At 32.7% G+C, this 18579-nt stretch overlaps 2 protein-coding genes across 2 annotated transcripts in view; both read left to right on the plus strand.

Annotated features, from left to right (window-relative positions):
• The first annotated feature begins 5940 nt into the window (after positions 1–5940).
• On the plus strand, positions 5941–9189 carry LOC127730018 (uncharacterized). The gene is made up of 3 exons (XM_052238065.1): positions 5941–6081; positions 7032–7872; positions 8755–9189. The coding sequence occupies exons 1-2, from the start codon at positions 5966–5968 to the stop codon at positions 7867–7869; spliced, it is 954 nt and encodes a 317-aa protein (XP_052094025.1). The 5' UTR covers positions 5941–5965; the 3' UTR covers positions 7870–7872; positions 8755–9189.
• A 6345-nt stretch (positions 9190–15534) lies between these two features.
• LOC127728989 (contactin-like) overlaps positions 15535–18579 on the plus strand; it is a 30695-nt gene continuing 27650 nt past the window's right edge. Inside the window, exons 1-4 of the mRNA XM_052236564.1 lie at positions 15535–15620; positions 16600–16664; positions 17539–17646; positions 17952–18293. Of these exons, the coding sequence (XP_052092524.1) occupies positions 15535–15620; positions 16600–16664; positions 17539–17646; positions 17952–18293 (601 nt within the window). The remainder of the gene's footprint in view (positions 15621–16599; positions 16665–17538; positions 17647–17951; positions 18294–18579) is intronic.

An 18579-nucleotide genomic window follows, 5' to 3' on the forward strand; every position in this document is an offset into this window, starting at 1 on the left:
ACATCATGGGCTTAAACAAACATGTCTACCACCTTGTGAGATAATAACTGTCAAAAGTTTATAAATATTACAATTCGAGTTTATTCTCATCTTAATTAGCCTGTAGGTAACATTTTAGTTATATAATACTGGGAAAATGTTGTGACGGTTACTACACCAACACAAATTGTCATTCCTATTGAACAATAAACCTTTGACCAAAATATAGAACTTAAATCCGCACGATACATGTATAATTAGTCTTGCGTTCCTCAACACGTGTTTGTAATGAATTAACAACCATGCATTGTGAATTCATTTTTGCTCAGAACTTTGAAAAAAAACTACAGTACCGTTTCCTACGAAAAGTTTTGGGTTTGCCGAAGCATTTGAATTCTTTGAGGACTAATTATTAGAATGTTTTTATTATCTTTGAAAGATGACCTGGAACTATTAGACTAGTATACAACAGATTTCAGTAACAATTAGATATTGAACGTAGTTGTACAGTATATTTGTATCTGATTTACCCTTCGCAGAAAATAAATTTACACGCAGAGCTGAGGCGGAGTCGAGACGATTTAGAGCTTGACATATTGTATGGACACCGGTCTATTTTTGTAGCCCACATATTGACCTCAAGAGTATTTTTAGTATTTTGTGTCGTTGTGTGTTGCTGTCTCATCTGCATATACCCCACGTCTCCTTTCATTCATACTCATGTGTTTATTAAATAGAGCAATGACTTATATAATATGTGTAAAGATTTACATATGCTATAGTATGTTCGACAGTCGGGTTCTACCGGACTACATTTGCCAAAAATATCTTATTACCTTCACCGAAAAAGCAAACAGTATAAAAATACCAAATCCATCTTGTATACGTTACCGTGACCATTACGATGTAGGGATATGTCGGGGATAATGGAGGTTAAATTACTCTTTAAATCAGTGATGCGTTTGTAATAGACAATATTGTAAATGTTTTAAAGCATTCTTGCGAAACTTAATTTATTAATCTGTGTTGTTTAGAAGATTGCAAAATATGCATGAAAATGGCTGCCACAAACACACTAGTGATTTTCAAGAAGTTATGTCCCTTAACCCTGGGACTATTATACTAAGTTAGTATAATAGTCCCAGCTTAACCTGAATTAAACATATTTCCGTGAATCTCCGGCGAGATTATTATGTTTGTTTCAACAAAATAACGTATTAGACAACAAAAAATGAGATTACACTACACGTGTAGTTTACGTGGAAAGCGCTTTGCAAGGAACAGGAAGTGGAACATACAATTAATTTGGATAAGATAAGTAAGTTTTCTGATCAGACTGAAAGAATTTATTATTTGGCAATCATTTCAACCCTCAAAGGGGAAGGATGTTGAACTACCGGGAACGCACGTAACCTTTTATTTATCACTTACATGTGGTCAGGAAAAACAAATATTTGTATTTTATGCGTTTAGATTGTAATTTTTCACAATTACTACGTTCAAAAAGAGGTGACATATCAAATGCACTAAATTCCATTCCTTGCTTCAACCTAATGGATTGACAATTGAACTTCCACAATTATTATGTCATTTTGGATATTCTGATGCAATATCCGGCTTTTGTTTAGTGTTTCGTGTATAAACACGCGCAAACTGTTAAACAAACATTTAAACATCTATATCAACGGGCAATGAATTTCAACGCTCGGTATGCGGATACCGGAGGTTTTGTCAGTAAGTCTGATACTAACGTAGATAAATGAGGGAAACATCTCTTAGTGATTAAAACTCGATATTGTGAAAAGCATACACCACGAGTTATACATGTATTCTGTCTGACAAAATTAAACGCTTTTGCGAAATAATTATTTATAACAATTCTAATTTAAAATGTTCTTTTTTGCCGCGTCCAACTGGCATTCATAGTCAATATATATAATTCATCAACACCGTTCACAGCCAAACGTTGTTAACAGGAAAGGGATCGACGCAACTTAAAAGAACTGTTTCTCCATAAAGAATCTTGAAAAAGGCTTAATCAGCTTGTCCTGAGAGAGAAGCAAACAATACAAAATCTATTATCTGTTAATTGACAGGAAAGGGATCGACGCAACTTAATAGAACTGTTTCTCTATAAGAATCTTGAAATAGGCTTAAACCCCGAAGTACACCGCTTTTTGATCAGTTTGGTGATGAGGAAAGTCACTGTATGGTTTCTCTTTATCTCTAAATTTATGACCATATATTTGACAACAAGCAGCTGATGACTTGCAGATGCCTAGCCTTGTTATACTTTTGTTACAAATACTTGAAATGTCATTAGGTAAAGAATGTATAATGAAGGTCAAAATATAAAGTGTGTTTACAATTTTTAATGTTTCCATATCTTTACATGTAACTTCATTTCAATTGTTCATATTAATTTGTGATCAAAATTCGCAAGTCAAAATTCATGACAATGTACTTTTAATCAATACTTCTTTCATATTTGTGTATATTGCTTCATTGATGAAAGAAATTTTTAGAAGACAAATATGGACACTTTTGCTCAAGAAGTGGACACATTCATCATGCTTTTTGAAAGTTTCATTGGCTTATAGACCATATTATACATGTGTTGTAGTAGGGAAAATATAAATAATAAAAATAAAACTTCAATTTATACATATAATTGCACTCTGAAAATAAATACATACAAAAGAATATATCACAATGAAATATCGTCGTCCGATTCCTCATTGTCACTATCATCACTTTCCTGAAGTATGCTATCATCTTCACCTTATTTTCCTGAATATTATCACAGATATTAATTGGTTGAATGTCACCCGAAAGAAAGTTGCAATAAATATCCCATAAAGTTATCACAAATGAATATGTTTTAGGTTTTAGAACCCTTTCAGGTGCACGATTACGTGTTTGTGCGGCACGACGGAACACTTTCTCAGATGACACTGGACGATCAACGTGTTCATTCCAATCCAAAACCCCTAAGCCCGTTCTGATTTCATACGTTTTATCTCCATAATGAACCCTTTTGTCAACATATAACAACAATGTATTATGAAAACTTTCGATATAATGCGTATTTAAACAATGTATATATTTCCCTGGCTTTTTGTACATATACAAGAACTGTATAGCCTTTATCAGAAGTCCAGCTGCAATGTCATCTCTTATCATAGTTCGGGATAATGTATAATAAGGTTCAGTTTTACAACGTGAAGTTGGATGGCACCATTGATGGTTGTTCTGGTAATGGTTTACAATATTGTCAAGTGATGGAAAGAAAGAAAAATATAGGAGGAGGGGAATGGGTAGTTTATCACAGACGGGAAATTATGCCAAAATGTGTTTTGGATTTAGCTAGATCCAAATACCCTAATCCTAAAGACATTCCATATATTGGACATCAGTGGGAATGATGTAACAAAAACAAATCATTATGTGTGAATATTCAGTGCATATGTATTTTGATAATAAAACTTATTTCCTCCAAAACTAAGGTCATTGTCTTTTCTCAGTTAACTGTTATCAGATGTGAAACCACAACCTCAACTGTTCGGCAATTAAATCTGTCACAAGTTGATAAAATACTGTAGCTGTTACAGATCATACAAATTCAGTCCGGACTGAAGATTTTCGGGGTTTAACCTTCAAAAAATAACCAGCTTGTCTTGAGAGAGAAGTGAACAATACAAAATCTATTAGCTGTTAATTGAAGGAAAGTACGTAATAAATCATACGCAAGGCCGAAATCATTGACCTACGGGGAATTAAAGTTCACGAAGTTGCTATATTAGAAATTGTAAAGGTCACATTTAAAAAATAAAGAAAAAAAAACACTATTAAATGTTAATTTCGAATAGAAAGGAAAAAGAAAAATGTCCTTTTGAAACCTTTTTAAACAGAAAAATATAATCGGGTGTCATGTGTTGCATGCTTTTTTCAATAGCATTTTCCATTTCAACTCAGACTTTCTTAAAAGGTATATAAAGTGATCGGAAATTTGAAATTGTCAAGACCAAATAACAGCAATGCTAGGATACACTACACCTTTCACGGCCTTTTTCTACGTATTGTGAAGATGTTACTTGAATTATATTTGGATTGCATGTATAATTTTGTTAGACTTTTATCGCTTTGACAAATTTATTTTTGCTGTCATGAAATACTTGACATGTAAAAATTGTATCTATTTTTAAAAGTACGTTTAATACACTGGTCGGAAAATTTGCAATTTTAATTCATATAACTCTTAAAGTATCCAAATTGACTGCAATGATTCCCTGATGAGTGTTATGAAGTAGTGGGGTTTCTGTTATAAATTTTATTGCTGCAAGTATGATTGGATGAGATTTAGTTTATACTTATCAAATTTGTTGTCTTTAAGTGCATTTAGTTAAATTTTTCTCAAAATATGCTGCAGTAAGATTTTCAAAGCAATTAATAGTATGTCAAACATTTCAAAACTCAAATACATCAAGACAAACATCTGGTTAAAAAATTGAAAACAACACGTTTAATAATTTCATGCGTCCGAAGCGCTTTTCTGGATTTACCTTCATCAGGAACGCTCAAAGCCAAACATTTGAAATCCGAGGGATGTATAAGTACCGAAACAGTTGAAGAGCTATAAGACAAAAATACCTAAAACAAATAGCCAAATTCATCTAAGGTCAACTTTGCCTGAGAGAGTTGAAACCTTAGTTTCTTTATAATTTTAAAATTTATAAACAGACAATTTTAGAAAGGTTTGTTATAAACTGTTGTATATAACAATCATCAATATTCGGACCTCAATGTTAAGTTAGTTTGTTTAAGGGGAAATCATATACTTTTCGATTTATTTCATATTTCCGTTTTTACGTAGAATACATACAACAGCAGATGTCGTCTGCTGTGGTCATTAGATCCGTTTTATGATGTTTTAAAGCGATTCGTTGACCTGTAAGAAATATTATTTTCCAGTGTTGTGTTATTTCATAATAAATCTTAAATAAATAGTTCAATTGATAAACAAGTGATGTTCTTAATGGTATGAAATAGAGTGTCAGTCCTAATGTGTCAAACTTTATTTGCGAATTTGAAATGTTTAATTATTTGTGCATTTAATCACATTATTCTCCTCTTAGAAAAATATAAACATTTGAAAGCAGAACTATATAATGGGGAAATAATCGTGTAGTCAAAATAAATGAACGTTTTGATATGAAACAGCAAATATAGTAAAGTATTTAACGGCTGAACGAGCCAAATTTCTTTTTCTCGACCTGTACGGTCATTGTTTCGTTACTAATTCAAATGATACATTTTAAACTTAATTTAAGAAATGTTACAGTAATTTATAAACTGAAAATAGATAATCCTGTAATTGGACACTCAGTAAAAATTGACTGTTCTATTAAGCTCTTGGCGAGTGTGAAGATTTTAACTGTTATAGTTCTTCCAAATTATTAACACACTCGTACCCGATGACCTTAATTTCTGAGACACGTGTCACACGTACTGAAATCGGTTTCTTACGTTATCTGCAACAAATCGGTAACACAGTGTTAGATAATTGAAAATTGTCAACTAACAACATGATGTCATACATGTATATCGGTCAGAAGTTTGTTCACCCCGAAATTAATTCAGTGTGTTTCGTGTAAAAGCACCATTAGTTTTATGTGTGTCGGATTATGTGTGCTGACATATTTTTTCCTTTTTTTCCCATCATTATTAAAATTTCAACCTTTGAAAAGAAGAAAACAATAAAATATTTTGGAAAATACCATTTTCTTATGATATCGAACATTTGAATTTGGTGGGCGAATAGAACACGAGAAAGCACACTGAAGCGTCGGGTCATGTCTGTCTCCTTACTTAATAAAGACAGTTAAACATTACAGTATCATGCAGTCATGCTAAATTTTTGTTATTTTTTACTACTTTTCGTTATACATTTTTTAGCTATTTTACAGACAAAACTGTAGTATGAATAATGGCTGACCTACCTAGATGGGAATACGTCCTCATCATTATATGTGCTGAAGTTATATTGGCGGTTATCATTACTCTTGTGATCTGTTGGAAATGTAGATGGTCAAAGAAGGATGAGTAAGCTTCCAGAATTATTTTTTTCGTAAATTGGAATATCTATTTAAATTAAGTTGTCAGTCAGACAACTATATCGTGTACGCGAGAGGCTAGCTACACTGAGATTGTACAAATTCAAAACTGATAATATTTGATTAAAGTAAAAGCCGTGAATATGTATTTTGCAAACTGTTTGTAGGTTTTTCTCAAATGACGACAAATCTAAAAGGTTTGAATTAAAAAAAAATCATCATTATTGGGAACAAAAACAAAAAAAAATCACAAAAAAAAACTGATGTATAGTCTTCTGTTGACACAGTACATTGTTTGTACGTGCTATTTACTGTGTTTTAGACTATTTTATTGGAGAAGTCCGGAAGACCGACATACATTATATTTTACATATACCTATTGGCAGGTTCGAGTTTTTTTTTATTCAGTTGAGATTTTTTTGGTAGCCGCGAGATAACCACTAACGTTTTCAATTGCTCATTACAAAGGGTCGGATAGGGCCAAAATTTCATTTAATATAACTTATGTCGCCTCTCCAGACACCTCTCATATGCATTTTTCAAAAAACAAATCTAAAAACCAAACGTATTTATTTTAAAATATTTAACAAAGAGCCTTTACAAGAATATGCATGTCTTGTAAGCGATGATTGAAAAAATTTGGAAATGACGGAAGTATTTAAACTTGAATAGCAAAAATTATACATGAAACAAAGATAATGTGTACCTACTGAGGAACACATGTGCATCGTGATATGGTGAACTTTAATACGGTATTTAGCAAATTTTAAATTATTTGTCAAATTAAAATTTCCCAAGTATCATTGTCAATATTTAATGCTAGTAAAAAAAAACTGCGATATCCCGCAGGGACTTGCGCTTCACCAGGAATAGATGCAATTATATGCCTTTTGAATAATTTTTTTTGTACTGATTAATAATCGGAATGTTTGTTTTTAGGTTTAAAGATGAGAAGAGACCTTTGCCCATGCCCGAGGTGGACGATGTAATGGATGATATGTTTCAAAAAGACGACCGTATTGTAGTTGGTCATGCTCCTCTGCGTCACGAGTTTATGTATATGTCCAAAAATGTGGCATTTCGTGACGAACAAGATGCCTCATTTTCAACTGCCCCAGCTGCCTACACAAATTTTGCGTTTGCCAATATCGCCCACAAAAGTACAAAGTTAAATGAATCAGTAACTCCTAATACTGAAGAAAGTGACGATATGAAATCAAAAGATAATCATACAGAAACAGCCGTAGGATCTGCAATTGTGTATAATGAGAAAACATCCAGACAAAGTAGACAACAAGCTTTGTCTGTAGCATCTCAGTATACACCAGAAAATGTTTCGAGACAATCAACAACGATTCAGAATTCTAAGCGTCCACCTACTACCACGATGGGAAATGCGATTTATGTTGTTGATAACCAGTTGCTTACTACCAATCATCAGCCTTCACCTAGTATAAGTGAAAGCTCACGACTCACGCCTGTCGAGTACGAAATGAATGTAATGGATTCCACTGGAATGGAAAATTCACCAATGATCCATCGTCACAGCGTTCAGCCATTGTCTCCGTTGATTGTTCAAAGCGTTGACGCAGTACCGATTGAAATGGAAGCTGTGGTGTCATCACAACCAGATACACTACAAACCACCGCAATGAGACAGTTCAACCGAGAGTTAGACCTCCTGCGATCTCCACCACCCAGCTACCAGACGGCAACAGGACGTAGAACCAATCCTTTCATGGGGCAACCAGTTATGTTGGTTGAAGCAGATTACTAAACTGTAATAATTTGAAAACTTAAAATGGGGTTATAGTTCCATAATCATATATTGCTCAAACAAGACAAGACATGAATTCCGACGAGAGAGATTGTGTGTGATAAGGAAACGACCATTTAATTCTAAAGAGGGGGTCTGGCAGTTTTTGGAAAAAAGATACTCTGGCCCTAAAATTTGAAAATAAATCTTCTGGTAGGAAACGAAAGTGAATATTAAATCAAATTAGCAACATGCACATTGAAGGTACATATTTTGACCCAACCAAAAATGCCTGCCACCCCATCAACCCAGAATCAAATGTTCGCTGCTTATGATATCGATATTACTGCGCATGACACTTGTTGTTTAAATAACCGTCATCGGGTACCCTTGACACTAAACGTTTTCGGAGTCTTAAGTAAACGTGGATAAAAAAAGGCCCCTTTTGTCAGCCGTGTAATCAAGGTGGTGTATATCACTATGAATGTCGGTGTCTTGTACTTTACTTACATACATGTTCATTCATTAATTTAACCTTTATTACGAAAGTTATTAAGATCGTTTTAGTAATGGCTTCTTGAGTTTCTTCCATGCTGAAAAAAAAACTTTCTCAAGGGAGTTGTACAAATTCTTCAACACATATTAAACATTCTTTCGTAATGTTCTTTCGTCAAAGCTTGTGTAAATTCAAATTACACTGTTTGAAGGATGAAAAGCTAGGTACCTTTTTTGAACAATCAAGAAAATTTGAAACAGTCATTTGTGAGATATCACAATTTTACAAGGCAAATGTTTAATATTACTCAGACTACCGTGTTCTAATTTTTATCAGACAATGATCAATAGATTAGAAAATTAAAAGAAATAAAATAAAACACATTTAGAAGCACTTTTCTCTCTTTTTAGCAACCAAATTTGATGACAGTACAGACCGTCAGAAGCAAATGTGAACGTGCATAATTGTGTTTCAGAACTCGTCAATTAATTGAACTTTTTGTTATTTATATGTAAATAATTTTGTATACTATTTATCAAGGCAAAATAATTGATATGTAAGGAATTGATTATGATGTATACAACGGATTTTAGTCTTTGAACTGACATTTACTGTACATGTATTATTATTTTCTACTAGGAAATTAAAACTATACTATACACCAACCAATCTGTGTATGAGACAATAACTTCGTGATTTTTACTTTGACTAAAGAAACACAGAGAATTCAAAATACAAAAAATAAAATCTTACATTTTTAATTGGACTACTACTGTCTTTACTGATATCGTTTGAAAAAAAAATGGATTAATTATTTTAACTTGTACATCATTCTTTTAAGTGCACCTTCTTTTAATAAACCTTGTTATTATATAAACATATAGCTTTTTATTAGTTGAGTCTTTAAAAAGGAGATCTTGTTTGATTGCCAATGAGACAAATACATGTATCCACTAAAGACCAATGAACAAGAATCCAAACAACTACTGACAACCGTACAGTCAACAATGAACAAGAATGAAAAAACTACTGACAACCGTACAGTCAACAATGAACAAGAATGAAAACAACTACTGACAACCGTACAGTCAACAATGAACAAGAATGAAAACAACTACTGACAACCGTACAGTCAACAATGAACAAGAATGAAAACAACTACTGGCAACCGTACAGTCAACAATGAACAAGAATGAAAACAACTACTGACAACCGTACAGTCAACAATGAACAAAAATCCAAACGACTACTGTCAACCGTACAGTCAACAATGAACAAGAATGAAAACAACTACTGACAACCGTACAGTCAACAATGAACAAAAATCCAAACGACTACTGTCAACCGTACAGCTAACAATGAACAAGAATGCAAACGACTACTGACAACCGTACAGTCAACAATGAACAAAAATCCAAACGACTACTTTCAACCGTACAGCTAACAATGAACAAGAATGCAAACGACTACTGACAACCGTACAATCAACAATGAACAAAAATCCAAACGACTACTGTCAACCGTACAGTTAACAATGAACAAGAATGCAAATGACTACTGACAACCGTACAGTCAACAATGAACAAGAATGCAAACAATTACTAACAACCGTACAGTCAGTCAACAATGACCAAGAATACAAACAACTTCTGACAACCGTACAATCAACAATGAACAAGAATGCAAACAACTACTAACAACCGTACAGTTAACAATGAACAATAATACAAACAACTACTGACAACCGTACAGTCAACAATGACCAAGAATACAAACAACTACTGACAACCGTACAGTCAACAATGAATAAGAATACAAACGACTACTGACAACCGTACAGTCAGTCAACAATGACCAAGAATACAAACAATTACTGACAACCGTACAGTTAACAATGAACAAAAATACAAACAACTACTGCCAACCGTACAGCTAACAATGACCAAGAATGCAAACAACTACTGACAACCTTACAGTCAACAATGAACAATAATACAAACGACTACTGACAACCGTACAGTCAATAATGACCAAGAATGCAAACAACTACTGACAACCGTACAGTCAACAATGACCAAGAATACAAACAACTACTGACAACCGTACAGTCAACAATGACCAAGAATACAAACAACTACTGACAACCGTACAGTCAACAATGACCAAGAATACAATCAACTACTGACAACCGTACAGTCAACAATGAACAAGAATGCAAACAAATACTGTCAACCGTACAGTCAACAATGAGCAAATTAGTTTTTAAAGACACCGTGAAGTAGAATGAAATTTTGTCAATCATAATATTGATAGAAAGACAAATCAAATGCGTCACACAAAATACCTTTAAGATATAAATAAGAAGTGTGGTATTTGTGCCAATGAGACAACTCTCCATCCAAGTCACAATGGGTAAAACAGTTATAGGTCAAAGTACGGCTTTCAACACGGAGCCTTGGCTCACACCGAACAGCAAGCTATAAAGGAGCCCAAAATGACTAGTGTAAAACAATTCAAACAGGAAAACTAACGGTCTAATCTATATAGAAAACGAAAAACGAGAAACACTTGCACCTTTGAACGTACAAATTTGGCCTAAATATACAACTGCAACCCTTTGTCATCGCAACTCCTCTGAAATCATGCAACAGAATTTCATGACACTTTGTAAACAATAAGGACATTATAATATGTAGATGTGCATATTCACAAGAAATTGTTATCAGATGACTTTTGTAGGAGTTATGAGTCCTTTAACTTAGGAATCTGGTGAGATTAATATATTATGTTTGCCAAGTGACAATGTGGGGGCGTCGGGTATGTGAGCGTGCTCACTCAGGTTCTTTAATTCGATAAGTAATATACTAGTGCTAGACTCCATCATTGGAATCGGAAGTTTTGTTCATGGTAAATTCACTGCACAAATTCCAGGGAAATAGCTCATTGAGGCAAGTGCCTAACCTTTTGAACAGCAATGTTAGTTGTGAAAAGTTGTTTTATTTTAGTGTCGTAATTTGGTTTAAGAAGCAGTATTCAGTAATATACAATGAACGCTGCTGCGTTAAAATGTCGTAATTATTTGTTTTGTTTTAAAGTAATGATAATATTAAGATAATCCGATTGTCATAGTATTTAAACATGTTCCCACAAATGGTGAATGGCTGGTGCCTAAATTTTAGTCTGAATTAGGCCTTTATATTTCTTTTGAACCTTCTATAGCTTACTATCATGAACATTGTGAAGGTCAAACCGTTGACCTGTGGTTGTTTACAACCTTGCCCTCTATCTTTGGTAGATAGTTATCTCATTGACAATCCGACCACACCACCTCATTTCGATCAAAACTAAACGGTTTCTTTAAAAAAAAACCTGGATGTCAAATTACTGCATCATTGTTTATTTGACAATCATAATTGATTGATAGTGGCAATGAAAAAAAAAGAAAATATGTCCACGGACGTACGTAGGACGATATGATTCCACGCAAAAGTCTTCCAAAAGGGTAAATTGTTTGTGTCCGTTCTTCAATATGTACACCAAAATTAACTTTACCCTATCTTAGAATTTTGGATTTACGAATAAAACTTGTGATACAAACAAATTGCAGTAAAAAAATTTGTCAGTTAGTATATTTTAGGTACATGGAGATATTTTTAGTTTATCTGGTACACTTGTAAACAGTATTATCATCACTTGCCATCCGATGTCTTTGGCTATTATAAAAAGGTTTGGAAGGTTGACGGTGAGCAAGAAGCTAAGTGGTTTTAAGAAAAGATACAAAACATTTCTCCAGGTGCCTTTCTTGTATTGCCAAGACTCTCCATGTTGTAAAAACGTGTCCTGTTAGTTTCTAAACATCAAAATCTGTCAGCTTTCGAGGGGCTTCGCACCCAACACTCAAACCCAGAAACACTATTCATTTCTTATAATTACAGATCTTCGAGATAAAAAATAAATACTTTTTAAGCATTTGAAATAAGAAGTAGATACAAATTTTAAACACAAAACTTTGGCAGATATTGTCTAAGGAGATAAAAGCAGTATCTATTCACTCCATACAATTATACGTAATAACATCTGAAAGTGACAAAAAAAAAACCAAACAAAAAAATTATCTTTTATAGTCTAATCATCTAGAAAGTAGTCTAAGTCAACTTCCATTTTCATTTTTTATATCCAATTACTAAGAATAAGGGGGGAGGGGTAAAAACTTAGTCTACAATAATAAAAATGAAGATTAACGAAAACAGCGTTTTGTGCAACATGTTGGCTAAAATAAAGAAATAAAATAATCATTAGTTATCTAAAAATATCATGACCGACCTTATATATTACTCAATTATAAAATCTCCCAATAATACAAGTAGCAATAAAAATGAAAATTCCCATACTTCGATCAAATTTATTACTGCAATTCAGTTGTAAAAACTGGATGACAAAAATGACGCATATTTCCGTATTCCTGATGAAATCATGGAATATTTGAATTAATTATTCATTAATAGAAACTGGAAGCGACATAGATTATCTGTTCATTGGAAACAATGTTCTCCCATTGGTATGTACATGTAATGGGACGTTTTTGGTGTTTTAATATACTCTCTTCATTTATTGATTATATATTTACTGTGATTAGACATCCTCGTGTTTATGACTAAAATGGACGCCTACCGCCAACACTTTGCATTGGTGATAGTATAAAAAAAATGGATTGGTATGTACACGTAAAGGGACTTTTTTTGGTGTTTTAATATATTCTCTTCATTTATTGATTATATATTTACTGTGATTAGACATCCTCGTGTTTATGACTAAAATGGACGCCTACCGCCAACACTTTGCATTGGTGATAGTATAAAAATAATAGATTGGTATGATAAGCAAAGTGTCTTGCTTTTCAATTCTTGTTTAACTATATATTTTTAAGCTTAGTAATATTTTTAATACTAGTAACTTGAAAAGTTGAATTACAATATTTTTCTATGCAAGATTAGGTTATAACACATAGAAATAAAAAAAAAAGACGTATGATTAAGATATAGTTATGACGAGGGGTTCAAATTCAGAGTGTTTAAACATGGAAAAACCAATGGTAAGCAATGGGGACAAAACACGGCCTAATATACCAATTGTTCTTGTTTGACAAACTCACTGTTAAATGCAGAAACACTACACACCTTTTGACATTTGCCAGAAAACCGATACATTTTGAACGAAAAAGATTTTCGTACTTGGAAAATGTTAATTTGTTGTTGTCAAAAATGCTATGTTCAGTTGTGTTTAACAGTATGTGAAACAGTTCAAGCTGTGGTAATATAAAAAATGGTATCGGAAGCAGATGTCATAAAATGTCCTCAGTTAGCCTTATAGCCCATTTCTTTTAATTCAAGTGTAAGCCTATCATGTGCGAATCTCAATCTGTAGTCAATGCTGTTTAACACTCCCGAAAACATAATGATGTCGTATTTTCCCTTTATGTTTACATAAAATCGATAAAACTATAATGATAATTTGTGTCTTCTTTCCAGGTTTTTACAGGTCTTTTTACTTCATGGTTTTATATCATTCACAAAAGAGCAAACCTATAGTAAGTATAGAGATAAGCTATGTTTCAATCATGTCAAATTTTATTTTAGTTGTACAAAAAATACTATAACATTACATGAAAATTAAACCCAAAAATTCTGATCTTGGGATATGATCAGACTTACAAAGGGCGTTGGATCGTTATGAAAAAACGAATTCAGAAATATCGTAGTAACTATGACTGTGTTCCATACTTTCCCCTCAGTTGACACTTGAAACCTCCTGATGTTTCTTCTCCTCTTAACACGCGAAATGTAAGAATACGAGCAAATCCTGTTTGGCTAGGAGTTAAAAGAATTTACGTCAAAATCCGTCTCAATGAGTCGGTTAAGCACAAAGGAGGATTCATATTCATATCAAATCAACATGTTCTCGTACAGATGTGCATGTAATGTTTACACCTTAAAATTAAACATAGATCCAAACAATCCACATTAATATTACTGATCACCACACGAGACCAGGGAAGAGAAACTCTCAGGAAATTGTCTTTATAAGAAAAAATATTGACACTAAATGGGATAAGTGAGGAGAGGTAATAGATTGTAAAGGATGGTAATGTTTCTTGTGGCGTCTTACAAATGTTTGCCACTTAAATTGTTATTCTGATTGTTACACACACATGTGCATATTTACACGAAACGAACTTACTATACATTTTTACTGGATAGCCGAGTCAAAGGCTTTATATATTTGACATTTTATCGATGTAAGTACATATCTACGAAAGTTGAATCCAAACATCAAAATTTCGAATTCCAAACCATTTTTTTCACAATTTGAGGTGTGATTCTTCTTTCGTTATGCCAAAAGTTTGTACAGATCTAAATATTTCATAGAGTATGGATACATATTTGATATTTCAGGAATGCCTTTGAAAAAAAACCAACATAACACCAATTTGAAGGAAAGAAAATCTTAAAACAAAGACATTCAAACTCAATGTAAAAAGATATTGGATAAATTTCAAATACGCAAATTTATTTATTCAAATCTATGAGCATACAAAAATAAAAGAATGTCATAACATATTTAATTACTTTACAATTGTTGCAGATTGCCCTGATCCCTGGGTTACTTTTGGAGGCAGTTGTTACAACTTTGTCTTTTATCCAACAAACTATTATCCACAAGCTAAAATGACTTGCATGGTTAGTACAAAAATACTGTTACTGTTTCCGTTATGGCAGCCTTCAGGTTGATTGAGATTTTGATAATTTTGCCGCTCAGTGATAAATTTTAACTTGAAAGAAAGGAAGAAATTTGAAATGTTACAAAATATATGGCCATAGTAATGGCTGATGCATGTGTATTAGGTCAATTAATTAAGATTTTGTAAATATAATCCTTTTTCATGTTATACCAATTATGAGGTTTGTATTGCTAAAATAAAGTCGTAAAGCTGCAAAGATTCTCATTATTATATTTTAGCTTTTCCTACTTATGAAATACTAAAACATATGAAAAATAATGGGGATAGTTTACAAAAGGGGGAAATGAATATAAAAGAACACAAGTTTGGCGTGTGTTTTTTCTTGTTGCAATAGATTCTAGTTTAATTCCGATTTTTGTATTGCATAAGGATCGTTGCGTTCTTTTAACAGATGGATGGTGCTGCCTTAGTAAGTGTTAACACATTAGTTGAACATCAGTTTGTGAGTCAGTGGTTAATGGCAAACGACCCTGCCATGTAAGTATATATCGATGACTCCTATTTTCATTCGTTCGGTTTTTTTTTTATATTTAATGCTATTTTGTTGTATTTTTCATTTCTTTTTTTTAGAGTTCTATATTTTTGCATTTACTTCATCTTTGTTGTTGTTCATTTTTTATGTTTTCTTAGTTAAGAAATAAGGTTAACATACAGATCATTAATAAAGTAGATCCAGAAATAGAGACTTGAAAATATTTCAAAAATGTCTACAGAAAAATAGTAATTTTTAAAAGCAGTATGGTTTCAAATGCTATGTCAGCTGTACCGTTTAATGTGGATACGCTCTTTTACGTCTCGCTTACATAGTTCTGAGAAGAATGGATATCTGGTTTAATATGCATATGATATGCATGTTTTCTATACCTAGATGTTATATTGTTTCCCCTTTGTCAAAAGCTATCAGCAGATACAATCTATATTTTAAGTCTGGCGATTCTTCTTAAGTTAGAAGTTTGCTACTTGATACATTTGTGTTATTGATACATTTTAGAAACACTTGCTCATTTAGCGGCGTTATTGGTACATTTAAAGACAATTTGGTACACTACAGATGTTATTGATATATTTGAGAAACACTTGCTGCATTAGTGGGGTTTTACGAACATTCGGTACACTAGAGATGTTATTGACATATTTTAGAAACACGTGCTGCATTGGCGGCGTTATTGTTAAATTTTAAGAACATTTGGTACACTATAGATGTCCTTGATACATTCAAGAAACACTTATAATTGATACATTAGCGGTGTAGCTGATACATTGTAGGAGCAGTTGGCACATCAGCAGTGCAAATGATACATTTAAGAAATACTTGCTGAATTAGCATTACGATACATTCAAGAAACACTTGGCACATTTTTGGCTTTGATTGGTACATTGTATGAGTAGTTGTTACAGCAGCACTGCATTTTAGAAATATGCATTACATTAGCAACGTTATTGATACATTTTGTAGAAACACTTGGTACTCTAGTGGTATTATTGACGAAGAAACACTAAAAATGAGATGGGAGGGTGATGGTACCGATATTGAACCTGGTTTACAGTTTTGGTTAAACAATGAACACAAAGATAAGTCTGGTGATCATATCGTCTATACTTATGGCGGTAAGTGCTGATTTCCGTGATAATATGGTTTATACTTATGGCTGAAAGTGCTGATTCATCAACGGTGATCACACCGTCTATGCTTATGGCGGTAAAATGTTATTTAACTAATCATATCGCTTATCCTTATGGTGGTGATATAAATTCTGATTTCAATGATAAAATGAAATGTCATTATCAAAATATTCATCAAAATAGTTTCCTTAAAAACTTTGTATAAAATTTAATGGTTGGAAATTGCATTTGATGTTAAAAAATACTTTTAAATAAATAAAACTCTTAAAGCTATATAAAAACTTTAAAAAAAATATTAATATAAGTATATTGAATCAGGTTATGGGATTCTGTTTCTTTTTATTTTTCCAAACCGTAGCAGTATAGCGAGTTTTATTAGTTCAAGTTCTTCTAAATGACAGAACAAAACACAAGAGAACACTTTGAAGAGTGTAAATAGAACAATTAAACAATTTGGTGGAATAATGGAGAAAATTCATATCAAACTATTTCATATGTAACAATGGCCTGATGGCTAAAAGGGACAAGTACATAAAAAATATGGCGGGAGTAGCCATATTTGTGAGCCTTCATACCCCACACCCCGACACCAAAACACCCAAACGGGGATAGTGGTGTAACAACACAACATCATAATCAGTTTGAATGGGCTTTCATAATAACTTCTATTTTTTGTCGGCAAATTGAAGAGAAAACAAAAAATTCACCATGTCAAAAACTTTATACTCTTGCAACATTTCTAAGCATAATCGTAATATGTCCTCTTTTTTAGTGTATGAATATCTTTGGAGTAGAGAGTATTCCTTAATATCTTTGCCGTATATATGCGAAATCAGCCAGACTGAAGCCTACAAAATAGTCAAAGAAGACAGAGATTTTGGTAAGCTAATTTGATACCCGATTATACATCAACACATAAGTAAACAAATTTATTTTCTTTCATTTGCTGACTTTTTAAAATAATAATAATTGATACGAAGCTGTCAAAATCACAGGCGAAGGAATAATATTTTATAATTAGCTTATTAGGTACTTTAAGCTAAAATAGTTGATAGAAAATATCAGTTAATGATAAGTTATATAACTCAAAAGAGTCTTATTAGCAAACAAGTTAAAAAAAAAAGTCAGTTTAATAAAATGTAGATATCTGTGAAAATATAACGATTATTAAATATTTTTTTGCAGATTTTGGGTCAAATTTCTCTGATCCAGCGTTTGCACCTAAAGGTCCAAAGTTCGTTCTCCATCAACAAAGTGTAGTTGTTGTTCGAACTGATCGTACATTGATTGCTGAAATAGAATATATAGCCACTGGGATACCTCAACCAAATTACAAAATCATTCAAACAGATGTTGAAGGCAATGTTACAGACATGACTACACTAGTTGATTCTCGATACACTGTCACTAATGGGAAGTTGACTATTCAGAGCCCTAACGAAGCTTTGGATTCAGGGACTTATTTCTGCATTGCACAAAACGAGTTTGGTCTTGTAGTCTCAAATCCAATGGTGCTGTCCTTCGGATGTAAGATTTCACATATAAAGATACATCTACATACTACATCTCTTGCATTGTTTTCACATTTATCCCTAGATTCCATGTTATTGTTTTCCATCTTTGCTGTTTTTTGCAAGCAGCCATTTTATCATATAAATAAAGGCGTAAAAACAAAATGTACTTTCTCGTCTATTGATGTCCTGCTTGGTGAAACAGTACACTTTTAAATTAATTATCAACAAAATGTTTTATGTAATTGATATGATATGTAATTGTTCCTGTTTTAAAATAGCAATTTAATTACTATCTACCA

Source organism: Mytilus californianus, unplaced genomic scaffold (assembly GCF_021869535.1).
Source record: "Mytilus californianus isolate M0D057914Y unplaced genomic scaffold, xbMytCali1.0.p SCAF_2, whole genome shotgun sequence".
NCBI lineage: Eukaryota > Metazoa > Mollusca > Bivalvia > Mytilida > Mytilidae > Mytilus > Mytilus californianus.